General features: G+C 34.9%; 1 protein-coding gene across 1 annotated transcript; it reads right to left on the bottom strand.

Moving 5' to 3' along the window:
* Window positions 1-118: 118 nt before the first annotated feature.
* LOC136798313 (LDLR chaperone boca-like) lies at window positions 119-15,360 on the bottom strand. The gene is made up of 5 exons (XM_067054902.1): window positions 15,342-15,360; window positions 14,892-15,057; window positions 1,389-1,485; window positions 856-1,009; window positions 119-658 (listed from the first exon to the last, which is right to left on the bottom strand). The coding sequence occupies exons 2-5, from the start codon at window positions 15,015-15,017 to the stop codon at window positions 505-507; spliced, it is 531 nt and encodes a 176-aa protein (XP_066911003.1). The 5' UTR covers window positions 15,018-15,057; window positions 15,342-15,360; the 3' UTR covers window positions 119-504.
* Window positions 15,361-19,629: the final 4,269 nt, after the last annotated feature.

The following is a 19,629-nucleotide window of genomic DNA, read 5'->3' as shown; positions in this document are numbered from 1 at the left end:
TCCAAAACAGCTACGGTTAAAAAGTCAAAACTGTTAGTACTCTTCTTATCAAGAATATCTTAAGAACCCATTCAATTGATAGTCTTATCAACCTAGAGAAAAAAAAACAAGTTAAAGCTAGCACAAAACTTAAAAAAGATCTATTACTATCTGTTATAAAAAAGTTACAAGTAAAATTCTAATAGTTTGTCTAGAAAAGTCTAGAAAATAAATAGATAACAAAACAGAAAAAATAAAAATGCATAAAATCCATAACGACCCTGTTCCCGCATTGAGTTACAAAAAAATTATGCAAGATAATGTCAATATGCCATGGGATGTTTTTGCCATCATGCACTTATAAAATTATTCCCTTTTTGAATGAGTTAAGTCACTTACTTTTCCCAAAAGTCCTTATTAAAGTATAAAAAATAAAACCTTTTGATTGTTGGATCTGGAAAACTTGAAAAGCATTGTTGAAAAATAATTAAGACACAACGATCAGTAAATGATCTACAAAATAATTTACAGTTCGGTCTTCTTGGGCTTGCATTTAAATTCCAATTGTTCAAACGTGACAGTGAGACAAGTATCTTGAGTGACCAAAAAATCTCTGATTTCAAAAGCTAAACTACCATCTTTCAATTGAAATAACACTCTATCGTCTGCTATCACATATCTAAAAGATTAATTGAGGATTACCAGCTAGAATTAGATCATATTCTTTTCATAAAATCGTTACCAAGACAGGAGCCTTTTAATAATAGGGCATGATCATAAAAATTAATTCAGTAAGGTTTTTTTTGTGAAATTAATCATAATGCAAAAGCCTTTGAATATTGGACGTCATTATAAAAAATCTTAGTAGTGGAATACCTTTGAACTTGAATGTTATTATTCTGAAGGCTAGTTTGCCACAACATACTTGTGGTTTCAGTTTCTTCGCGCGTTGGATTACCAGATACTGTGACAAACATCATCATAGGTTGTCCTTTCTTTGAAGCTTTTATAATATCCTCTTTATTGCCACCTACAGTGAATTCAAAATATCATAATTAAAGATGTTGGACCATAGCCATTCTTACAATGCATGGTGAAATTTGTATGTTTTGTATGACATGGAGTTATAATCAAAAGTAATTCATTCAGCGTAGTTCTCTTCTTTAAATAGTATGGATAATCAAAGATGACCCAGGAAAAGCTGATGTTGAAAAATTAATGCAAACATCAGAAAAAGAATCACTTCTAATTGCAAATTGAGGATTCCATCATTAATTGATAAAAAAGAAGCCAGTTTTACCATGACAAATTTCAAAAGAAACAACAGTGCAAATTTTTTTAACAGACATTTTCTGAGAGCCTGGAAAACATCTTGTATTTATCACAAGCTTTTTGCATTGTATACCTACCTGCTTTGAAAACCTTTTGCATGTCAACTTTTGGAGGTGGTTTTTTACGTGGGTCAACAAAGTCATCATCCTCATCGTCATAATCATCATCATTTTCCTGAAAATCAAAACATATTCATTTTTGTTCCTCAAAATACTGAATATTTTGCCTCCATAAAAGAGATTATAATTAAGGAGCTGAGCTGAGGCAGCTGAAAATGGCTGAAATTGGACCTTTAATATAATTTTTTGATAAAAGCTATGGTAATTCTATTTGGCTATATGAAAAGCTTATATATTCCTTGTCTTTTTATTTGAGATTGATTGCTTTACCAAACAAAAAGATATTTAAAAATCTTGACAAGTCATTTTGTCATTTTTTTGTCATTTTGGTCAGCTGAATGGATTCACGCATCCATTGTTTTGGCTTCCGGAACACGCGTGAATTTATTTTACATTTTGCCATTTTACCCTACGCAAATGAACGTGTGTTATGAACACGCTTCCTGTTGCTATGAAGCGCGTCCTGTTGCTAAGACCTTTGCTTGAAATCAAAATCAAAATCAAAATCAAAATATTACAGCGCACACTGTTGCGTGCATAGTATCTATAAAGTGAAAGGAAGCCTTGACTGGACTTCTGGAGTTGCTACCAAAGTTGAAAATTACAAGATTACTGTACTTCCCTTTCGAATAGTGATAAGCATCCTTAAAAAAATTCTATTAAATTACGATAGGTGTGTAATTGCAGTGAAGGTGGAACTTCCATATTCCTTGGTTAGTAAAAGCTATACCTGTTTTCTTTTTTGTTTACAGAATCAACAAGCCATCAACATCAAATAAATTCCGCACAGTTTCTCATTAGAAATTTTTAAATTATCTGCCATTATGACCATCTTGAAGCCATTCTGAAGTTAACCAATCAGGTTACATAGGTATTGGAATTCCTACAGTTCATTTCTAAGATTTGTAAAATAGCTAGGTCGGCAAAAAAACTTTTTCCAGGGCCACATATTTCATGGGTTCAAATTTTCTTGGGTTTTAATTTTCTTGGGTTTTAATTTTTTGCGGTTTTGCCCTTTTTTGGGCAATTTTTTTTTTCACAGGGATTTTTCACATTTTTTTTTATAAAATTAGAAAAAAATAGTATTTCTCGGGAGTTAATTTTCGCGGTTTTTAACTCTCAGAATTTTTCGCAGACTCAAATATTCGTGATTTTGACGAAAAACCGTGAAAACCGCTAAAATTAATTTCCGCAAAAATTAGTTCCAATAATATAGTATATTCTATTTTATTTGTATCTCTCACCAAATTTTTACAAAATGAGATAGTTTATCATTGTAAAACCCCGCATTTGGATCATTCTATCGTGGGCGCAAAATAAACTAATTAGATTGCTAGTGCAAGATTTCCGCCTTATCTTTATTTGTTCGCGTGAGAGTGAAGCGAGCTAATCATTTTTTTCTCGCGCACTCAAGGGGAAAACGAAAGTTCAACAAGCTACATGCTGAATGGACCTACCTGAAGATTGATGTAATAGGATAATTGAAAAATGAGAAGAATAGTATAAAAATGCAGAATAATACGAGTACAACTCGAGAAATTCATGGAATACTGTCTTTCCGGCAAAGATAGGTTGTTCCGGCGATTTTTGAATAGTTCCGGCTTCAAAAATCAATTTCATTGAAAATTGGAACATACTTGATGGTGGGCATTGCTATTAATAATGTTTTGAATGAAAAAACAACCAATTATAAGGAAAAAGTCCAATGAAAATCCAGAAAAACGGCGATTTTCGGCATATTTCCAGAAAAAATTTTTTCTCAAAAATCGAACTCGGCCATGTTTTGGGCATTGTTAATACGCATCTTTGAGCAAAAAATCAGAAAAAACTAATGATAAAATCTTGAGAAAGTGCCAAAAAACCAGTTTATCCGGGATATTTCCGCCATTTTCGGCCGGAAAATTTTTGGCATTGCCATTTTGCATTATTGTGCAAAAAATCAGAAAAATCTAATGAGCCAATCCCGAGAAAAGCTGGCAACAGACGAACAAACGAACGGATGGACGGACATGGGTAAATTTAAAGGACCTCCACCAGGGTACCCGGAGGTAGGTCCAAAAATCAACATTATTTGAAGGAAGAACGTCAGAAAAAAACCATTGACCAAAAGAAGTATTTTGCGGTTGAGAATCGATCCTGTGAAGATGAAAAATTTTCAGCAATGCAATTTTTTTGGAATGCTGAAAAACTCTAATTTGGATCTTCCTGTTAGGTAAAGAGGTTGCGGGATTTGGGCTAGCAGCCTAGAGCAATGTTAAATTTTGTTTCCGCAAATCTGTCACATTATGTCTCAATAGCCTCATACCTATGGAACTTATCATTAGAGACTCGGTTAGCAATAACAATAGAAAAAATCTTTATTTGGCTCTGTAGAAAAATTGCTAATTGGAAACTCGCTTAAATTCACAATACTGATTCTTTACCCCAAAACGAAAACTTTTCTATTTTTTAAATCTTTCTTCCACTTCCCCATACGTAAAATATAGAGTACTTTCGTTCCCCCCCAAACTTGCGAGGGAAAAATGTTAAGACCGCATGTTGTCCTCGCGGTTTTTCCTAGTGTAATTTATTCGTGTGATGTCATAAAGTTATTGTTCTCTTCTCAGATTATTACTGATGGCAATTCAATCGCTTACGGGATTGGACAATGGTTGACGTATACAACAATTTGGTATGACGCGCGACGAATGAAAGTTCATTTTGGGTGGCTTGATAACATTTGTAATTTCTTTATTTTTCTAGTGTATTTTGTTTTTTGTTTTAGAAGAAGGACTATGGTAGAAAATAAGGTTTTACTGGGTTTTATACTATTATTTCTAAATTTGATATTTAAAATGCCTATTTTAAGGCGGCAATCACAAATATCTTCGTTTCGCGTCGCCCACCGGACTCTCGAAAATTGAGTAGAATTGAGTCAGTAAGTCGAATAAATTTGTCAGACTTTTTCTGTCGACCTGACGTTTCCTTCGTTCAAAAATTTTATTATTGCCGATTTTTTGCGAGCGATTTTCTAGCGCATTCACGGCATTTTGACTTTGTTTAGGTCACAGTGTTGATAGGTCATAATTTGAAACCACCCATAACCACGCAATTGTTTTGGCTGCGGGCTGGCTGGCAGTTTCCTTCAAGAATACACTCCAAAAATGGAGTATATCACTCTCTCTCAATCCGGCTGATAATCGAAGTATCGATTAACGTCAAATGAGCTTAGTAAAGGTCAAATTGCAGATGTAGAACGATAAACTCGGGATACATAAAGTATTTTTGTAATAAAAATTATATTTAACAAATATATTGAAAAGTAATAATTCGTTATAAGGCAAGGCCAATTTAATTTGTTGTTTCACGGGCCAAGCTACCCAAAAAAGAGGGTCGGTCGGATTTTTCATTGCATAATTTCTACGGAAAATCGAAAGTAATTTTATTTGACTTGTGATTTTTGAGAGCTTGGATGTTGGGAAGCTGCAAGAATAAAATGTAAACAAATTACCGTGAGTGGTCATAAATTCGACAGCCCTGCCTAATTCTGATGGGGTTTTTCAAAGATACAAACTAAATTAAAAACAAACCTTTCGCTGTGACACAACGAGGATACCAAAGTATCAACTAAACTGAGAGATTTAATACATTGAACCATTAAATAATACATTGAACCCATTAAATCAAATAACATTTGTTAACGTTTTGAGTACAAACAACGGATTCAGAATAAAAGGTAATTATTTTTACAACTCATTCTTTTTTGATCACATCAATTGACATCTTGAGATTAAAATCGTCTTGTTAGATATTTTGTTTCGAGAGTTCTTGCAATAGTTCATCGTTCAACTTGGAGAGGGAATGTTTGTAAACATAGAATTTTTTTCATAACAGTTATTTGGGGGGTATTTGGGGGGGGGGGTTGGAATTAGGCAGGGCTGTCGGATTTAGGACCACTCACGGTATAGTCTTTCTTCTGAAAGAAGAATTAACTTTCTGCTAGACTGGCTAGCGAGACAAAATTTTAGCTAAAAAGCTGGTAAAATCGTAATCCTGGAATATCGCAGTTCCGCCTGCACTGAAGCCCAAGCCAATATCAATAAGATATAAAATTGGCTTTTATGCAACAGACTAACATTAAACGTTTCAAAGCCAAAACTTTATTCTTTTCTATGGTAAGCACAACAAAATCAAGGACTTTAACTTGTCTGTTTCAGGTGAACAGCTCAAAAACGCAAACAGTTATAAATATCTTGGAGTTGTCATTGATGAACATCACAATTGGAAAGAACAAATCAAGCTAGTAAATATATACTAAAGTTCAGCCCTGTGAATTCAGACAAAATCATTTCGGCACGTAAGTGCCGACCAAAACCGGCCGTAGGCCGGCAAAATTTTGCCAACCTAGAGGTCATTTTAGGTCGGCAAAGCCGTCCTAAGTAGCTTGTTTAGGTTGGCAAAGACAATAAATCTCCTACAGTTAGTTTAACTATCCTTAATAATTGTGTTAATAAGTTTTATGATTTATAAAGAGAATGGAATGAGGCTCGATTATCATGTGTTATCAAATGATAACACAATTAGATTAACCTAACAAATAATATTTTTCCTCTTTAGGTCGGCTTTGCCGACTCAAAACATTTCTTTTGTCGGCACACCAACCTAGAGTGTAAATTACGTCGGCAAATAAAAGCCGACTTCAGCTCAAGTGCCGACCTGGATTCACAGGGCTGAAAGTTAAACAAGGAGTAGGTATGTTATACAAGATAGGTAGGTATATATCAAAACGCAATCTTATTTCCTTATACTGTGTAAGTACTTGGGGCAGTCCCGAAACCTCTGGACTCAATCAAATAAACAGGTTTATTTATAAATGCTTTAAATTTATCAACAATAAAGTAAACGACAACCCTGAAACCAATAATGACTTTAATCCCTTAAACATTCATAGTTTGTATAAACTCGAAGCATGTAAACTGTACATAGATACCTAAACAACACACTTAACAAATCATTGACAAATCTGTTTATCATCCTCGTAAGCATGACATAAATAACCCAGCCAGACGAAATGATAAAAACAGTGTCTGCTCAGTCAGTCACGGAAATCCTTGCATTTGCACAGGGTTCAACATGCGGCAAATGCAACGGGTCGAAAATGAAAGTGACGAAAAAACCCCATGCAAATATGTGACTCCCCAAGCGATTTGAAGTACATAAAAGTCCGATCGGTAAAAAGACCGATCTTTTTTGGCCTCTACTTGACCGGTCTTTTTACCTTTTGGGTGCTTACTCGAAGCATGTAAACTTGTACATAGATACCTAAATAACACACTTAACAAATCATCGACAAATCTGTTTATCATCCTCGTAAGCATGACATAAATAACCCAGCAAGACGAAATGATAAAAACAGTGTCTGCTCAGTCAGTCATGGAAATCCTTGCATTTGCACAGGGTTCAACATGCGGCAAATGCAACGGGTCGAAAACGAAAGTGACGAAAAAACCCCATGCAAATATGTGACTCCCCAAGCGATTTGAAGTACATAAAAGTCCGATCGGTAAAAAGACCGATCTTCTTTGGCCTCTACTTGACCAGTCTTTTTACCTTTTGGGCCGTTTGGATATTGAAGAAGGCCGATGCAAGGCCGCTTATTAAAAGCGGCCGCATAGTAAGTTTTAAGCCGCTAACAGCAGCCCTTATCGGACATAGCGGCCATTAGCGGCCCTTAGCGGCCATGAGCGGCCCTTAGCTTTATTTTTTAATTTACTTACATTTTCAAGTACATTTGGAACAAAGAAAGATTTTTTCAGAAATCAAAAAGGGCAAAACAAAAAAAAAGATAAAAGGGAGGGCGCTCGAAATAAAGAAGGACCTAAGAAGCCATCAAATGTTGTAAAATAAAATGAAATGATTGCTTCCCCAGTAGAGAAGGGGGAAAGCTTCCAAAAGGGCATCTTGCAGGCTTTGCTTTCTTATAAGCTCCTGATTTGTCACAAGCTCCTGATCTGTGATGTTTCGAATGCTTAATGCAACTTTTAGAATGCGAGAGAGAAAAAGTGAAAATCACGTGAAAAGAAAGAGACACACTCAGAAGGAGTGTATTTCATCACTATTTTTGGTAAAAGTTCACGTGATAACGGGAAGGAAAGAACGCAGAGGGAGCTCAATGTAAACAAACATTTAGTAAAAGTCTGCACTTTGCTTCGTTCGTTGTTATGATTTGAAAAGAAATGTAAGAGAGCAAAGTATTTCGCTATTCAAAAATACTAGATAAACAAATTCAGAATATGTAAGTAGTTAAAGGGGAATTAACGTTTGGAATTAACCCTGAGATTTTTTTTCGAGACATTAAAGAGGAAGAAAAATGTGATCGAACAAAAAAAGAACCACTTCATAATGTCTTTTATTCATTGAGTTATTCAATCTTTAATTTCTCACAATTTTGACTCTACAATGGAGAAAAACTCCCCCTCTGTTGATTTTGTGACGTCACATGTGCTCCAACTATTCTTACTGTTACACTCTATTTGGTTGTAAAAGAGATAAAAAACATAAGAAATTAATCTTTTTTAGAGTAGTTATAGCAAAACGTTGAAGAAATAATACTAGGAGAGTCTACTTAGGATTCCAAAGGTGCAGTGAACTTTCTAACGGTAAAAAGAAACTCAAAAACTGCATTTTAAATCATCATTCACCACTCTTCCCTTATAAAAAAGAGAAACACAGGGCGTATGCTACGTCACATTTTTCGTATCCATAGCAACGTAAGGGAATTTTCAAACAACTCTTATTCCGGATGTAGAAGAGTAAAGCCCTATAAACCATATATATTTGAAATTGTCTGAATGAGCTCTATTTGAATCTGTAATTTATTTGTTGACAATTTTGAAACGTTAATTCCCCTTTAAAAGAACAATTTTCAAGACAACCCTGTCTCACCACGAACGATCCTTTTGTTAATATCCCCGTCTCAGTCAGTGGAATTCTCTATTATTATTCTAGACAGTGTAAAATTCTTTATAGCCGAAATTCGGTAAAACTTTAACCGAATTCCACAAGCTTCAGCCAAATTCAATAATTACTTTTACCGAATTAGTTAAACTTTTTACCGAAGCGATTCGGTTAAACAGCCGAATTTAACCGAAACCATTTTACCGAAATTCGGTTATATTTTTGAGAAGATCCCTAAGATATAAGCGAAAAAGGATTAATTAATCGAATACAACAAGGATTAAATAATTGAATATGGGAGATTAAAAATAATTGAATATAGGAGAATAAATAGTCGAGTCATTAATCAAACTTCATAAACGAAAATCTATTAAATCTTTGAGAAGATCCCTAAAGAAAGCCGCTAAATAGGACGCTGGCCGCTAAATAGGCCGCTGGCCGTTTGGCCGGTCTCTCGATTAAGAAAAAGCCTCTAATAGAGGCCTTGAGGCCGTTCTTGGAAAAATTCCATTGGCCGCTTCATGGCCGATCTTCTAAAATGTTAGGCCGCTTGAAATTTCACTTCGCCCGCTATGAGACCGGTCTTTTACCCGCTTTAGCCGATCGGACTTTTGTGTACTTCAAATTGCTTGGGGAGTCACATATACTCGATCACTTGTGATCCCTATACTGGAATATTGCTCAGCCTTATGGAGCCCCAGTACTATTAGTCTTATTCAAAGACTTGAAGAGATCCAGAAATCATTTTTAAAACAAATTAAAGGAACACACCAAAATTATTGGGAAAGTCTAAAGAAGCTTAGAATATACTCACTTCAAAGAAGGAGAGAACGCTAAGGATCATATACACCTGGAAAATATTGGAAAATATTGTGCCAAATATCAATGATTGCTTCAAATCTAAAGACCATCCAAGATTAGGACGAATGTGTTTTAGCAAATACGCTGGTCCAAACAATTCAAAATTATGCGACAGTACCCTGACTATACAAGGAGCAAAACTTTTCAATGCAATGCCAAAGAGCATTAGAAACTTGAAAAATTTAACTGTTGACAAATTCAAAAATGCACTTGACAAACACTTGCAAAAAATTCCCGATGAACCCCAAATCCGTGGTTATACAGGGTGCAGGAGAGTTGACTCAAACTCAATTTTAGACATGAAATCTCTCTGCTGATCCATTTTTTCCTTCAGGAATTATGGATTGAATGAAGATTGTGGTGTGGATCAAAAGATTCTTACCAGAGCGATACGCTCAAACACATCCAAAAGTAAGATCACTGCGACTCGTTGCATTTACACAGAGTGGAAAAATGTTACACTTGATTATAAAAAAATGCACAGATCAAAATTTTAACCAGTGGACAAACATTTTCTAAAAAGGCTAAAGAATCTTCTATTAAAAGAGAAAATGAAAATGCCATTCGTCAGCATTCGTCATTGTTTTATGCCATTTTCATTTTAAAGTTGAGATTTGTTAATTTTTGCGCATTTTGCCTTACACGTTCTAGCTCATTTGCACAGGGGAGGAAAAAATCGTTGAAACCGTTGCAAATGCACACCCTGTGCAAATGCAAGGATTTCCGTGACTGTCAGTTACTCATTATGATCAAGCAGATTGTCCCCTAATGTATCATGCAGTGTAGCTGGAACCTCGATATTCCAGGATTAGAAAAAGCTATACCAGTTATCTTTTTTCTTTAAAGAATCAACAAGCCATCAACATCGATAAATTAAACACATTTCCTCAGAAACTTTTAAAATTATCTGCCATTATGACTTTCTTGAAGCCGTTCCGCCGAAATTAACCAATCGGGTTATGTATCGGAATTCCTATGGGAGTTCTTTTCCAAAATTTGTAAAATAGCTAAGTCGGCAAAAAAACTTTTCCCGGGGGCTTGAGGAAAAACAAAACTGCTATCATTTCTTTTTTATTTAACCAGATTTAAATTTGGGCTAAAAAATACTTAAATAAAAAATAAATAAGTTAATAATATTCAATATACTATTTGTATCTCTCAGAAAATAAACACTTACAGAACAACATTGTTTATCATTTGGAAATATACCCCCATATTTAGACCATTCTACCATGGGCGCAAAATAGGGTGGAAACCAAGAAGCACCCTCAGTTCAAGATTGCCGCCTCATCTTTATTTGCCCGCGCGAGAATGCGAGCTAATCATTTTTTTCTCGCGTGCTCAAGGGGAAAAGGAAAGTGATTGATATTCTTTGAAGGAAAAACGTCAGAAAAAAACCCAAGGACCAAAAGATGTATTTTGTTGTTGAGAATCAATCCTGTGAAGATAAAAGAATTTCTGCTTTCCATTTTTTTCGGAACGCTGAAAAACTCTAATTTCGATCTTCCTTAAGGTAAAGAGGTTGCGAGATTTGGGTTAGCGAGGCAAAAATCGCTAAAAAGCTGGTAAAATCGTAATCCTCAAAAATCGAAGTTCCAGCCTCACTGTCATGCACCCTTAGCGTGGCAGGAACTTGACTGCTACCACATACCGTGAGATTGGGTAACTTGCATCAGTGGAGGCTAACATGCATAGCCCTCAAATGAAAGACCTGGCTGGTCATTAAAATACAACTACGCAGCTCCGCTTGCAGCTCTACTCTACCATTTTTGTTTTGATTTAATTTTGTATTTTAATGACCAGCCAGGTCTTTCATTTGAGGGCTATGCATGTTAGCCCCCACTGATGCAAGTTACCCAATCTCACAGTAGTTGAATACCTTAAACCTTCTAACCTCTTGCGTGTGTAAATATTGCTACCTTTATATAAAGGTTACCTGAGTTTTCCCTAGTTTTTTAACCACCCTTTTGTTAAATTTTGGTAAATTTTATAGTCACAAGGTTTTATACTGACGAATGTCAGTCAGGCACATCCTGGCAAATGAACGGGGTATTTTTCACTTGCGATTGGTGGCAAGTGCAAGGGGTCGAAAACAAAAGTGATGTAATAGCACTGAATACCCCACGCAATTGAACCGGGTTGGAAATATTTTGCTTCATTTCAAAGAACTGCATAGATGAAATTTTTTTTCCATGGGTCAATTTTCAGTCTGGGAAATCCGCTCAATTACACGAGGGCGTAAGCGCGCAAATGCATGGTTATAATTTACGCCCGCTCCCGCCCTGGTTGAAATTGCTTAGGGATTTCAAGGGGTTCAGAATTCTCTAATTCGGGTGAAGGCATGGTTTAACGGGCAATCCATTTTTACGGAATCTTCTTCTACGATAAACTTTGAGTAAAACTGCCCTAGGCTTTTGAAATTCAAATTCGAGTTTCCGGAAGGAATTGCGTGTCAGAATAATAAAGGGTGCAATTGCACGCTTACCGCTTACCGCTTACCGCCCATTTCAGAACAATTTCGATAAGCGTGTAATTACATGCTTAAAAATTCTGCCATTTTGATAACCGTGCAATTGCGCGGTTATGGCCTCGGAACATAAGCGTGCAATTGACAGTTACATCAATATGCCTTCTTACCTGTCTTTAAAAATATAAATAAAAGTAATCACGGAGAAAAGGACGCGAAAAAAAAGGACATAAGTGTGAGAACAGAGTAATCAAACTCGTTAGAAAAAGTACCATTAGAAGTCATAAGGACATGTTCATAAAAAAAGGCAAGTTTTTGAGGTTTTTGTGACATTTCATACCTATGTTACAAAATTAGCCTACATCTTTCTAACAGAATTTGATCCTTCTCAAAGAATAACATGATGGTTAGCTCATTAGATTTCTGTTGGCAAATTAGGTAACAGCGATTTCTATAGTTTAGTATATTTCAAGTTATGACAATTTGAATCTTGCCAGAATTCTGGCTAATGATGTAACATTGCAAATTTTAGAAAAGCTGGCTAATGACTCTAAAACAGCTATTAGGCAATATTCACATAAAAAATGGTACATTAGCATCATTAGGGGGTTGAAGGGGATGCTATTGGTAATGCATTTGGGTTAAAAAGTTGATCGGCTAATGGTGTAACAAGGCTGAAATATCCCAATGTGCTGTTCCATTTAAGCCAGATTTTGTCGACATAACAACGAATCCTTAGTCAAAAGGCAATATATTGTTTAGTTCATGCATTGTTTTAGACAATATTATGACTTTGCCAATAAATGATAGGACAAACTGGCTAATATGGTAACATTCAATCCTATAACTCTAATAATGGTCCCTTTTCAGGCCCATTGATAGAAGTATTTATTAAATTGGCTGGTATTCAGACTTTAGTCTAAGTTACATAATTCACATCTCAAAAATCAGCATCTCAATGACAGATAATTCACTTGATGAACCTTCCAAAAGCCTTTATTTTCATTAATCAGCCAAAATTGGCTAAATTTGTAACAAAATTGGGAAGAAATATCTAATTTTATTACTTTTTTAGCCGTTTCTGGGGAATGAACAAGTTGTTTAACAGCACTATCAATATGATTCATGTTTCAATCAACCTTTTGTAATACTTATTTCAACATCACTTTGCAATGAGAGGTGTAACAGAAGTCATACTCGCCGAAGCTTGGCTGTCAGTATAACATGGGGGAAACACGATAATTTCATTGAATTAATGGGATATCAATCTCAATCTTCATTTTTTGATGGTTACACTTTAGCCTATTCCTGTTAAGAATGTTTTATCTTGAAGTACTTATTTCATAATTTTTTTTGTTCCATAAGTTCATTAGTTTTTTTAAAGAAGGTGTCAGAAGTTCCATAGCTGATAGCTTAGCATTACTTCTTAATTACATTTTTATTTAAACAACTAAGACAACAATATAATATGTTCTGTTACACTTTAGCCTATTCCAGTTAAGAATGTTTTATCTTGAAGTTCTTATTTTATAACTTATTTTGTTCTATTAAAACTCATTATATAAGTCTTTTTTTAGAAAAAACTTTCAGAAGTTCCATAGCTCAGCATTACTTCTGAATTATGACGTTTTCGATAAAACAAAAATATGTTATATTTGTTACACTTTTAGCCAGACATGAGCCTATAATTAAAAACTTTGACTTTAAGACAAGTAATAAAACAATCCTTTATATTTTGAATTCTGTTGAACCCAATTCTTTAATTTTGAAACTATAAAATCTTGAAATTGGTCGAACACTGTTTTTGTTACATTTTAGCCAAAATGTGTATTTTAACAAGAAATAAGCCAATTTAAGGTATTTCCATAGCTAAGTTTATAGTCTAGATAGTATATGGTAATTGTTTAAGTTCCATAAATTCTAAATTATTGAAATTATGAATAGAAGTTGATTTTCTGAGCATGTTACTTCTTTAGCCAATATCTTCAGTTTAACGATGTGCAATTTCCGCAAATAACAACAGCGGGAAGTTAACATACTAAAGTTTCATTTCCAAGCCTTGCTCTAATTTTTTTCACCTGAAATAAAAATTTAGGTCATTTATAATGAAAATGTTACATTTTTAGCCGTTTTTGGCAAAATAACCTACACATCCAAAATCTTTCAATTCTAGTGCCTTTGGACCTTTGTTACCTTTTTAGCCAAAAATTTTTATTGATGTAGAGGCTATTTTGAAGCTTTTATCAACATAAGACCAATTTTTCCTATTTTTTGAATGTCACAGAGCTTGCCTTATTTTATGAACATGTCCATAAAGAATCAACCTGAATAAATGCAATCGGAATTCCAGAGAACTTCATAATTCCCCAAACAACATTACATTACTATGTCAAACTCCCATCACATAAATTTTACAATTACGTCAGAGTAGACTACGCTCGCCACCGAAGAGGTTTATTTGGAAAGGGTAATTACATTTTATTGTTCGCTTCTTTCTTAAGATTGGCCGGGTTGGAAAAGTATGAATTTCTGTGTGCATATTTTACCTACCCCAAATATTTAGGAGGCTGAGTTTTAAACGAATCGTCAAGTTGAAGCGAACGATAAATGTATCAAGGTCTGTTTTATTTACCCCCTGGTGACTTAACAAAAGAGATTTAACTCGATGTTTAAAATCCAATTATTGAAAGTTTGTCTCTCGGCCTTTTTATAATGAGCGAGACATACGTTCTCTGATTACGCAATTTTCATATTGACATTTTCGAGGCATTTTGATGTAACTTATTGAGAGGATTTCCCAGACTGATTTTGTCTTCGAAGATTGAAGAAACTTTTAACGAAAAAATAAAGTGCCCAGTTTTCTTACTTTTTTTCCCATTTTCAGTTTGAAGTTCATTTTTATTCATTTTCCCGCTTTTAGCCTGAGACGTCCTATCTCATTTACTACACTGGCCTGGGTGACGAATACCCCATGCAAATGCTCACCCCGTTCATTTGCCAGGATATGTGCCTGACTAACTGAATGGCTTAGAAATCTCTCTATTTATTATGAGCTCTTTTCATTCTCAGGGTTTATTCATTGTATTTAGTGTTTTAAAAGTTGAAAGAAAGCAAACTCTCTAAGGCCATGCCAGATTTAATCAATCACAATCAGAACAGAGAGAAAAAAGAAAAGATTTTTTAATGAAATTCCTTACGTTCCATTGGTCAAGAAGCTTTTCAACATCTACATCATTAAAATCTGTAACCTTCTTCCCAATCTTCTCTCCATGTATTTGAGAAAGAGCAATGCATAAAATTGTTAAGAAAAAAGTACTTTTCATCCTGATGGACTTCTGCGAGTTTCGTCTTCAAAAAAAGTCGGGAGAGGATAATTACAAGGTCTCAAAAGAAGGTTGTCTACTGCTCATTCCGACATCGACTTATAACCTGACTGAAATTCGAGCCGTTACTAGCAACCCTGCGGGGCCCAAGGCGCCGAGTATGCACCCGACACAGTGACAAGCCGTTACTAGCAACCCTGACCCTACCTAACTGTTAGTTAATCAATTCCAAACAACAAAACCCCCGGAAAATTTAAAATGTCGGAATGAGCAGTAGACAACCTTCTTTTGAGACCTTGTAATTATCCTTTTCCAAAAAAGTCGAGCTAAATGTGAAATTCGAAAAATGTGCTTTGTTTACAATCTTGATTCCGTGTAACCAGATATTTAAATCACCAAAATTCTTGCTGACCTTGCATTACATCATATTTGTTTATATCTCGGAGAACTATGTACAGGTGAAGCTATATCTGCGCAGCCCCTACTTCGGATTAGATCGTAGAATGAATTTCTCTTGTACATAGTAAATGTCACGAGCTTTTTCGAAAATACTTTCTATTTCAGACATTTTTCCAAGCTTACAAAAAAATCCCAAGTTTTGCAAATTATTGCAGAAATTTGCACCAGTTATTCGAGCACTGATGTGAAAATGTGGCTTCGTGGATATGTGGTCTTTTCAAGAATATGTGGTCTCGAAAGCAAATGCGAAGGAGAGTATTTCAAAATTACAAAAAATGTTTAAAGGGGGTTTTTGTGAAAATATTTTCTTGTGTGCTAAAAGATAATTGTTTTATTTAATAAATAAATTTTCTTATTGAATTGTTCAGCTCAACGCTAAAGTTGCAAAAATGCATTGTGTAATATCTTCAATAGTTTTTGCCTCTTTAATTTATAATAATTAATATGTGGTCTCTAGTGTCTAGCGTCGTGAGTATGTGGTCTCTAGTGTCTAACGTCGTGAATATGTGGTCTCGAGTGTTTATAAGCACAAAAATTAATCTTGTAAAAAAAAAGAACAAAGCTAATGAGCGTTCTTTCTAGCGTCGTGAGTATGTGGTCTCGAGTGTCTAGCGTCGTGAATATGTGGTCTTGAGTGTTTATAAGCACAAAATTAATCTTGTAAAAAAAGAACAAAGAAATGAGCATTCTTTCTAGCGTCGTGAATATGTGGTCTCAAGTGTCTAGCGTCGTGAATATGTGGTCTTGAGTGTTTATAAGCACAAAATTAATCTTGTAAAAAAAGAACAAAGCTAATGAGCATTCTTTCTAGCGTCGTGAAAATTGCTGCATAAAAGTTCATTTCCAAACAATTATAATAATTTCCATTGATCGTACATCGTGCATCGTGAATCGTTGGATCGTGCATCGTAAACTACACAAACCGGAAAATTTCTCCCCGTAAGGTAAAATGAATTTTGTGGGCAAAAAGGAATTGACTGGTTTAGACCAAAATAAATTAACAAAATTGCAACACAAACCATAAACCATCCCTGAGCGTCCTAAGCCTGCTGAATCGAAGGAGTAAAGACTCGGCTCCATAGAAATTGATCCTATTCTCAATAAGAAAACCACATCTGAAGACTTGATAGTTGCGTTTATGATTTTCTTCTTATAAAAAAAAGTTTTTTTTAAAAGCACAAGTTTTAAAATTCAATTACTTTGTCTGTTCTTAAAGATTTTTTTTTTTTTACAAGAATAACTTTTTTGAAGAGCTGTCATACTCCTGATAGTGTTTTTACTTAGCAAGTATATTAATTAAAGGATTAAAAGATCAACAGATTTTGTTACAAAAAAGCAAAAGGGAAAGTTTTCCCCGTCTTTTAAAAATTCAACAAGTGAAGGAGAGTTGTTTAAAAACACCTGGTATGACGTTAAACAACTTCCCTCTTTTTCACTCTGCCCTCTCTCTATTGTTTTCGAGACCACATTTCCACGCGAGACCATATTCTAACGAAAGACCATATATCCTTGACAGCGCTCGAATAAACTCTCGAAATTTGGCTTCAGTATTGCTCAGCTAGTCAAAGTAGGAACACATCAGAGGTACGTGGTTAGGTTGGCTGATATCATACTCCAACAAGACACAAGTGAAATTTTCTAATACGCGGGGATCTATACTATTATAGACGGTGGGGGGGGGGGGGGGGGGTGGGGGGGTGGGGGGGGAGGGTAAATCTTTAATCAAATAGTTTCAGTTGCTTGACAGCTTGGTAAAATCCGTATGTTTTTATTATGTAAGCAGGTAAGGGACATACGTCCATATTCAAAGTCGCCACGAGTAACGGGAAAAGAGCGTTAGTGGGTTGGGTAGGTACACCAGTATGGATTCCACGACATCTCGCGCCAAAGATATTTTTCCGTACAGCAAGCCTCACGCCAAGCAAAATTTCTTTTGTATAGTCATCTGGGGCAATTACGGGACGATTTTGAATTATTTGGGCATCACTCTGAAAGTATTAATCCTAGAGATCCGATCTTTTGATATTTTATTTGTCAAAGTATGACCTTTACATAAGATGTATTACTTTTCCTTGAAATTTAGTAGATGTTCCTAAAATTTATTTTAAAGGTGTCCCGTAATTACCCCGCATACGTCCCCACATTCTGGGGTAATTACGGGACACCCTCGGGATAAATATGGGACAGGTATAAAATGTTATTGAAAAATCCAGATATCTTTCCAAAAGGTCATGATATTTGAGGTTTTGCATTCACTTGAATTTGATGACTTCAAATCCAAGTGCTATCATTTAAAGGACTTTCAACAAAATTAGTGATAGTGTCCCGTTTTTACCCCAGCTTTTTTCCCATTTTGGGGTAATAACGGGACACTTTAAACAGTAATATTAGGGGTAGGGGTAAATCAACATTTTTTAGGGGCTATCTTCAAATCATGCTGTGCTAGAGTTTTTTTGATGTGTTTCTACCCAAATAACAATAATCTGAAAAAAAAATTCAATTTCATGCTTTTTTCAGGAATTGCCGGACCAAAAACTGCCGATTTTGGTCCCTAAACCCCCAAAATGGCAATTTTCGTCATTTTACTGATATTTCTCCTTGTTTATGATCCTACATGAAGCCATTTAGTATTCAAAGTTGTTTGAGTATAATTTAGAAGTACTTAAGATATAATTTAGGTGCTTTCAACACCTTATTGGACCAAAAATTAGGCAAATTTGGGCCAAAAACTCAAAAAAAGGTAATTTTTTGTCAATTTTGTTATGTAAAAGTTGCTTAAATCCACGTTATAGGCCTGAAAGCTGCCACTCATTTCAAGGAAATCATTAATGCATCACAAGGAGTCAAGACCAGGGGCCTATGGGTATAGAATGGGCTTTTTTTATTTATTTCTTTAGGAAGAACACTCAAGCTTACTCAAAACATTGTGTTTTAGAATGAAATACAATTCCATAATGGCAGACTTTGGCAAATTTCTGACCCAAACCATTTTGGTTTTCCCAGAGTATATCCAGAATACCTTCAACACCAAAAGATTTCAGGACACCATTTGAAACCATTTTTGAGATTTTAGCCTGAGAAAATCAGCCTTTAAACTCTAAATATCGCGTTTTAGTTGGAAATGCAATGCCATAATGGCAGACTAGGGCAAATTTCTGACCCAAACCATTTTGATTCTTCCAGAGTATTTTCAGAATACTTCCAAGAGCCAAAGATTTCAGGACATCATTTGAAATCATTTTTGAGATTTTAGCCCAAGAAAACCAAGTTTTAGCTTGAAATATTGGCATTTAGCATGAAAACTCAATTTCTAGGGCGCCATTATGGATTTATAGGAAATTTTTGAAAACTCAAGATTGATTTTTCCTGGAGCTTTCTCTGAAGTGTTTCATTGCTGAAAATTTCAAGTGTGTACCTTAAAAAGTTTAAAAGTTGTGGGTCCTCAAAAATGCTGCTTTCGTGCATTTTGCTACCCAGAATCGGAGAAAATCAGCCTTTTTAGCCTGAAATTGAAACATTGAGCGATCTCGCTGGGGTTCTTTTGTCTTTTTGTGTTGAATATTAGTACAAGACACCATTTAGAAACCATTTTGACCCTTTTCTGGCTTTTTATAGTCTTAAAATGGGCAAAAAAATGCCATTTTTGCTCATTTTTCGCTTTAGTGCGAATCAAAGACCCCCTGGGGAATGCTGGATTTTTTACCTAGGAGGTTAAAAATTGCGCAAAATGTCTTACAATAGATTAAATGTTCACAAAAAAATACTACACTTTGAATTTTTTGAATTTGCCATTTGACGATCTACCCTAATATGGCTGCAGATTCCAGAAAGAGACTTTTTCATTTGATGAACAGCAAAACAGTATTGTTTGCGTTTGATCAACACACTTCATTGTGATGGACTCAATCAGAATTATTATAGATTAATATATATTAAATCTTAATAATTTTTAGCAAAATGAATCAAAAATTCATTTGAAAATATTTAAATCGGCATCAGATTTGAACTTTATATTTTACATTTTTTTAGAAAATACAGTTGATTTTCTTGTTTATTTAGCTTAATTAAGCCTCTAAAGCCCATTCTATACCCAGAGGCACCTAATCTTGACTCCCTGTGATACATCAATTATTTCTTTGAAACGAATGGCAAG

Source organism: Clytia hemisphaerica, unplaced genomic scaffold (genome assembly GCF_902728285.1).
Source record: "Clytia hemisphaerica strain Z4C2 unplaced genomic scaffold, Clytia hemisphaerica genome assembly, whole genome shotgun sequence".
NCBI lineage: Eukaryota > Metazoa > Cnidaria > Hydrozoa > Leptothecata > Clytiidae > Clytia > Clytia hemisphaerica.
This window is presented reverse-complemented; position numbering and strand designations above follow the sequence as displayed.

Excerpts from the sequence above, each read along its gene's own strand:
- LOC136798313 (XM_067054902.1), bottom strand. The coding sequence starts at position 15,017 with ATGAAAAGTACTTTTTTCTTAACAATTTTATGCATTGCTCTTTCTCAA. Across the intron at positions 1,486-14,891 it reads AGCTTCTTGACCAATGGAAC|GAAAATGATGATGATTATGA; the intron begins GTAAGGAATTTC and ends TTTGATTTTCAG. Across the intron at positions 1,010-1,388 it reads GCAAAAGGTTTTCAAAGCAG|GTGGCAATAAAGAGGATATT; the intron begins GTAGGTATACAA and ends AATTCACTGTAG.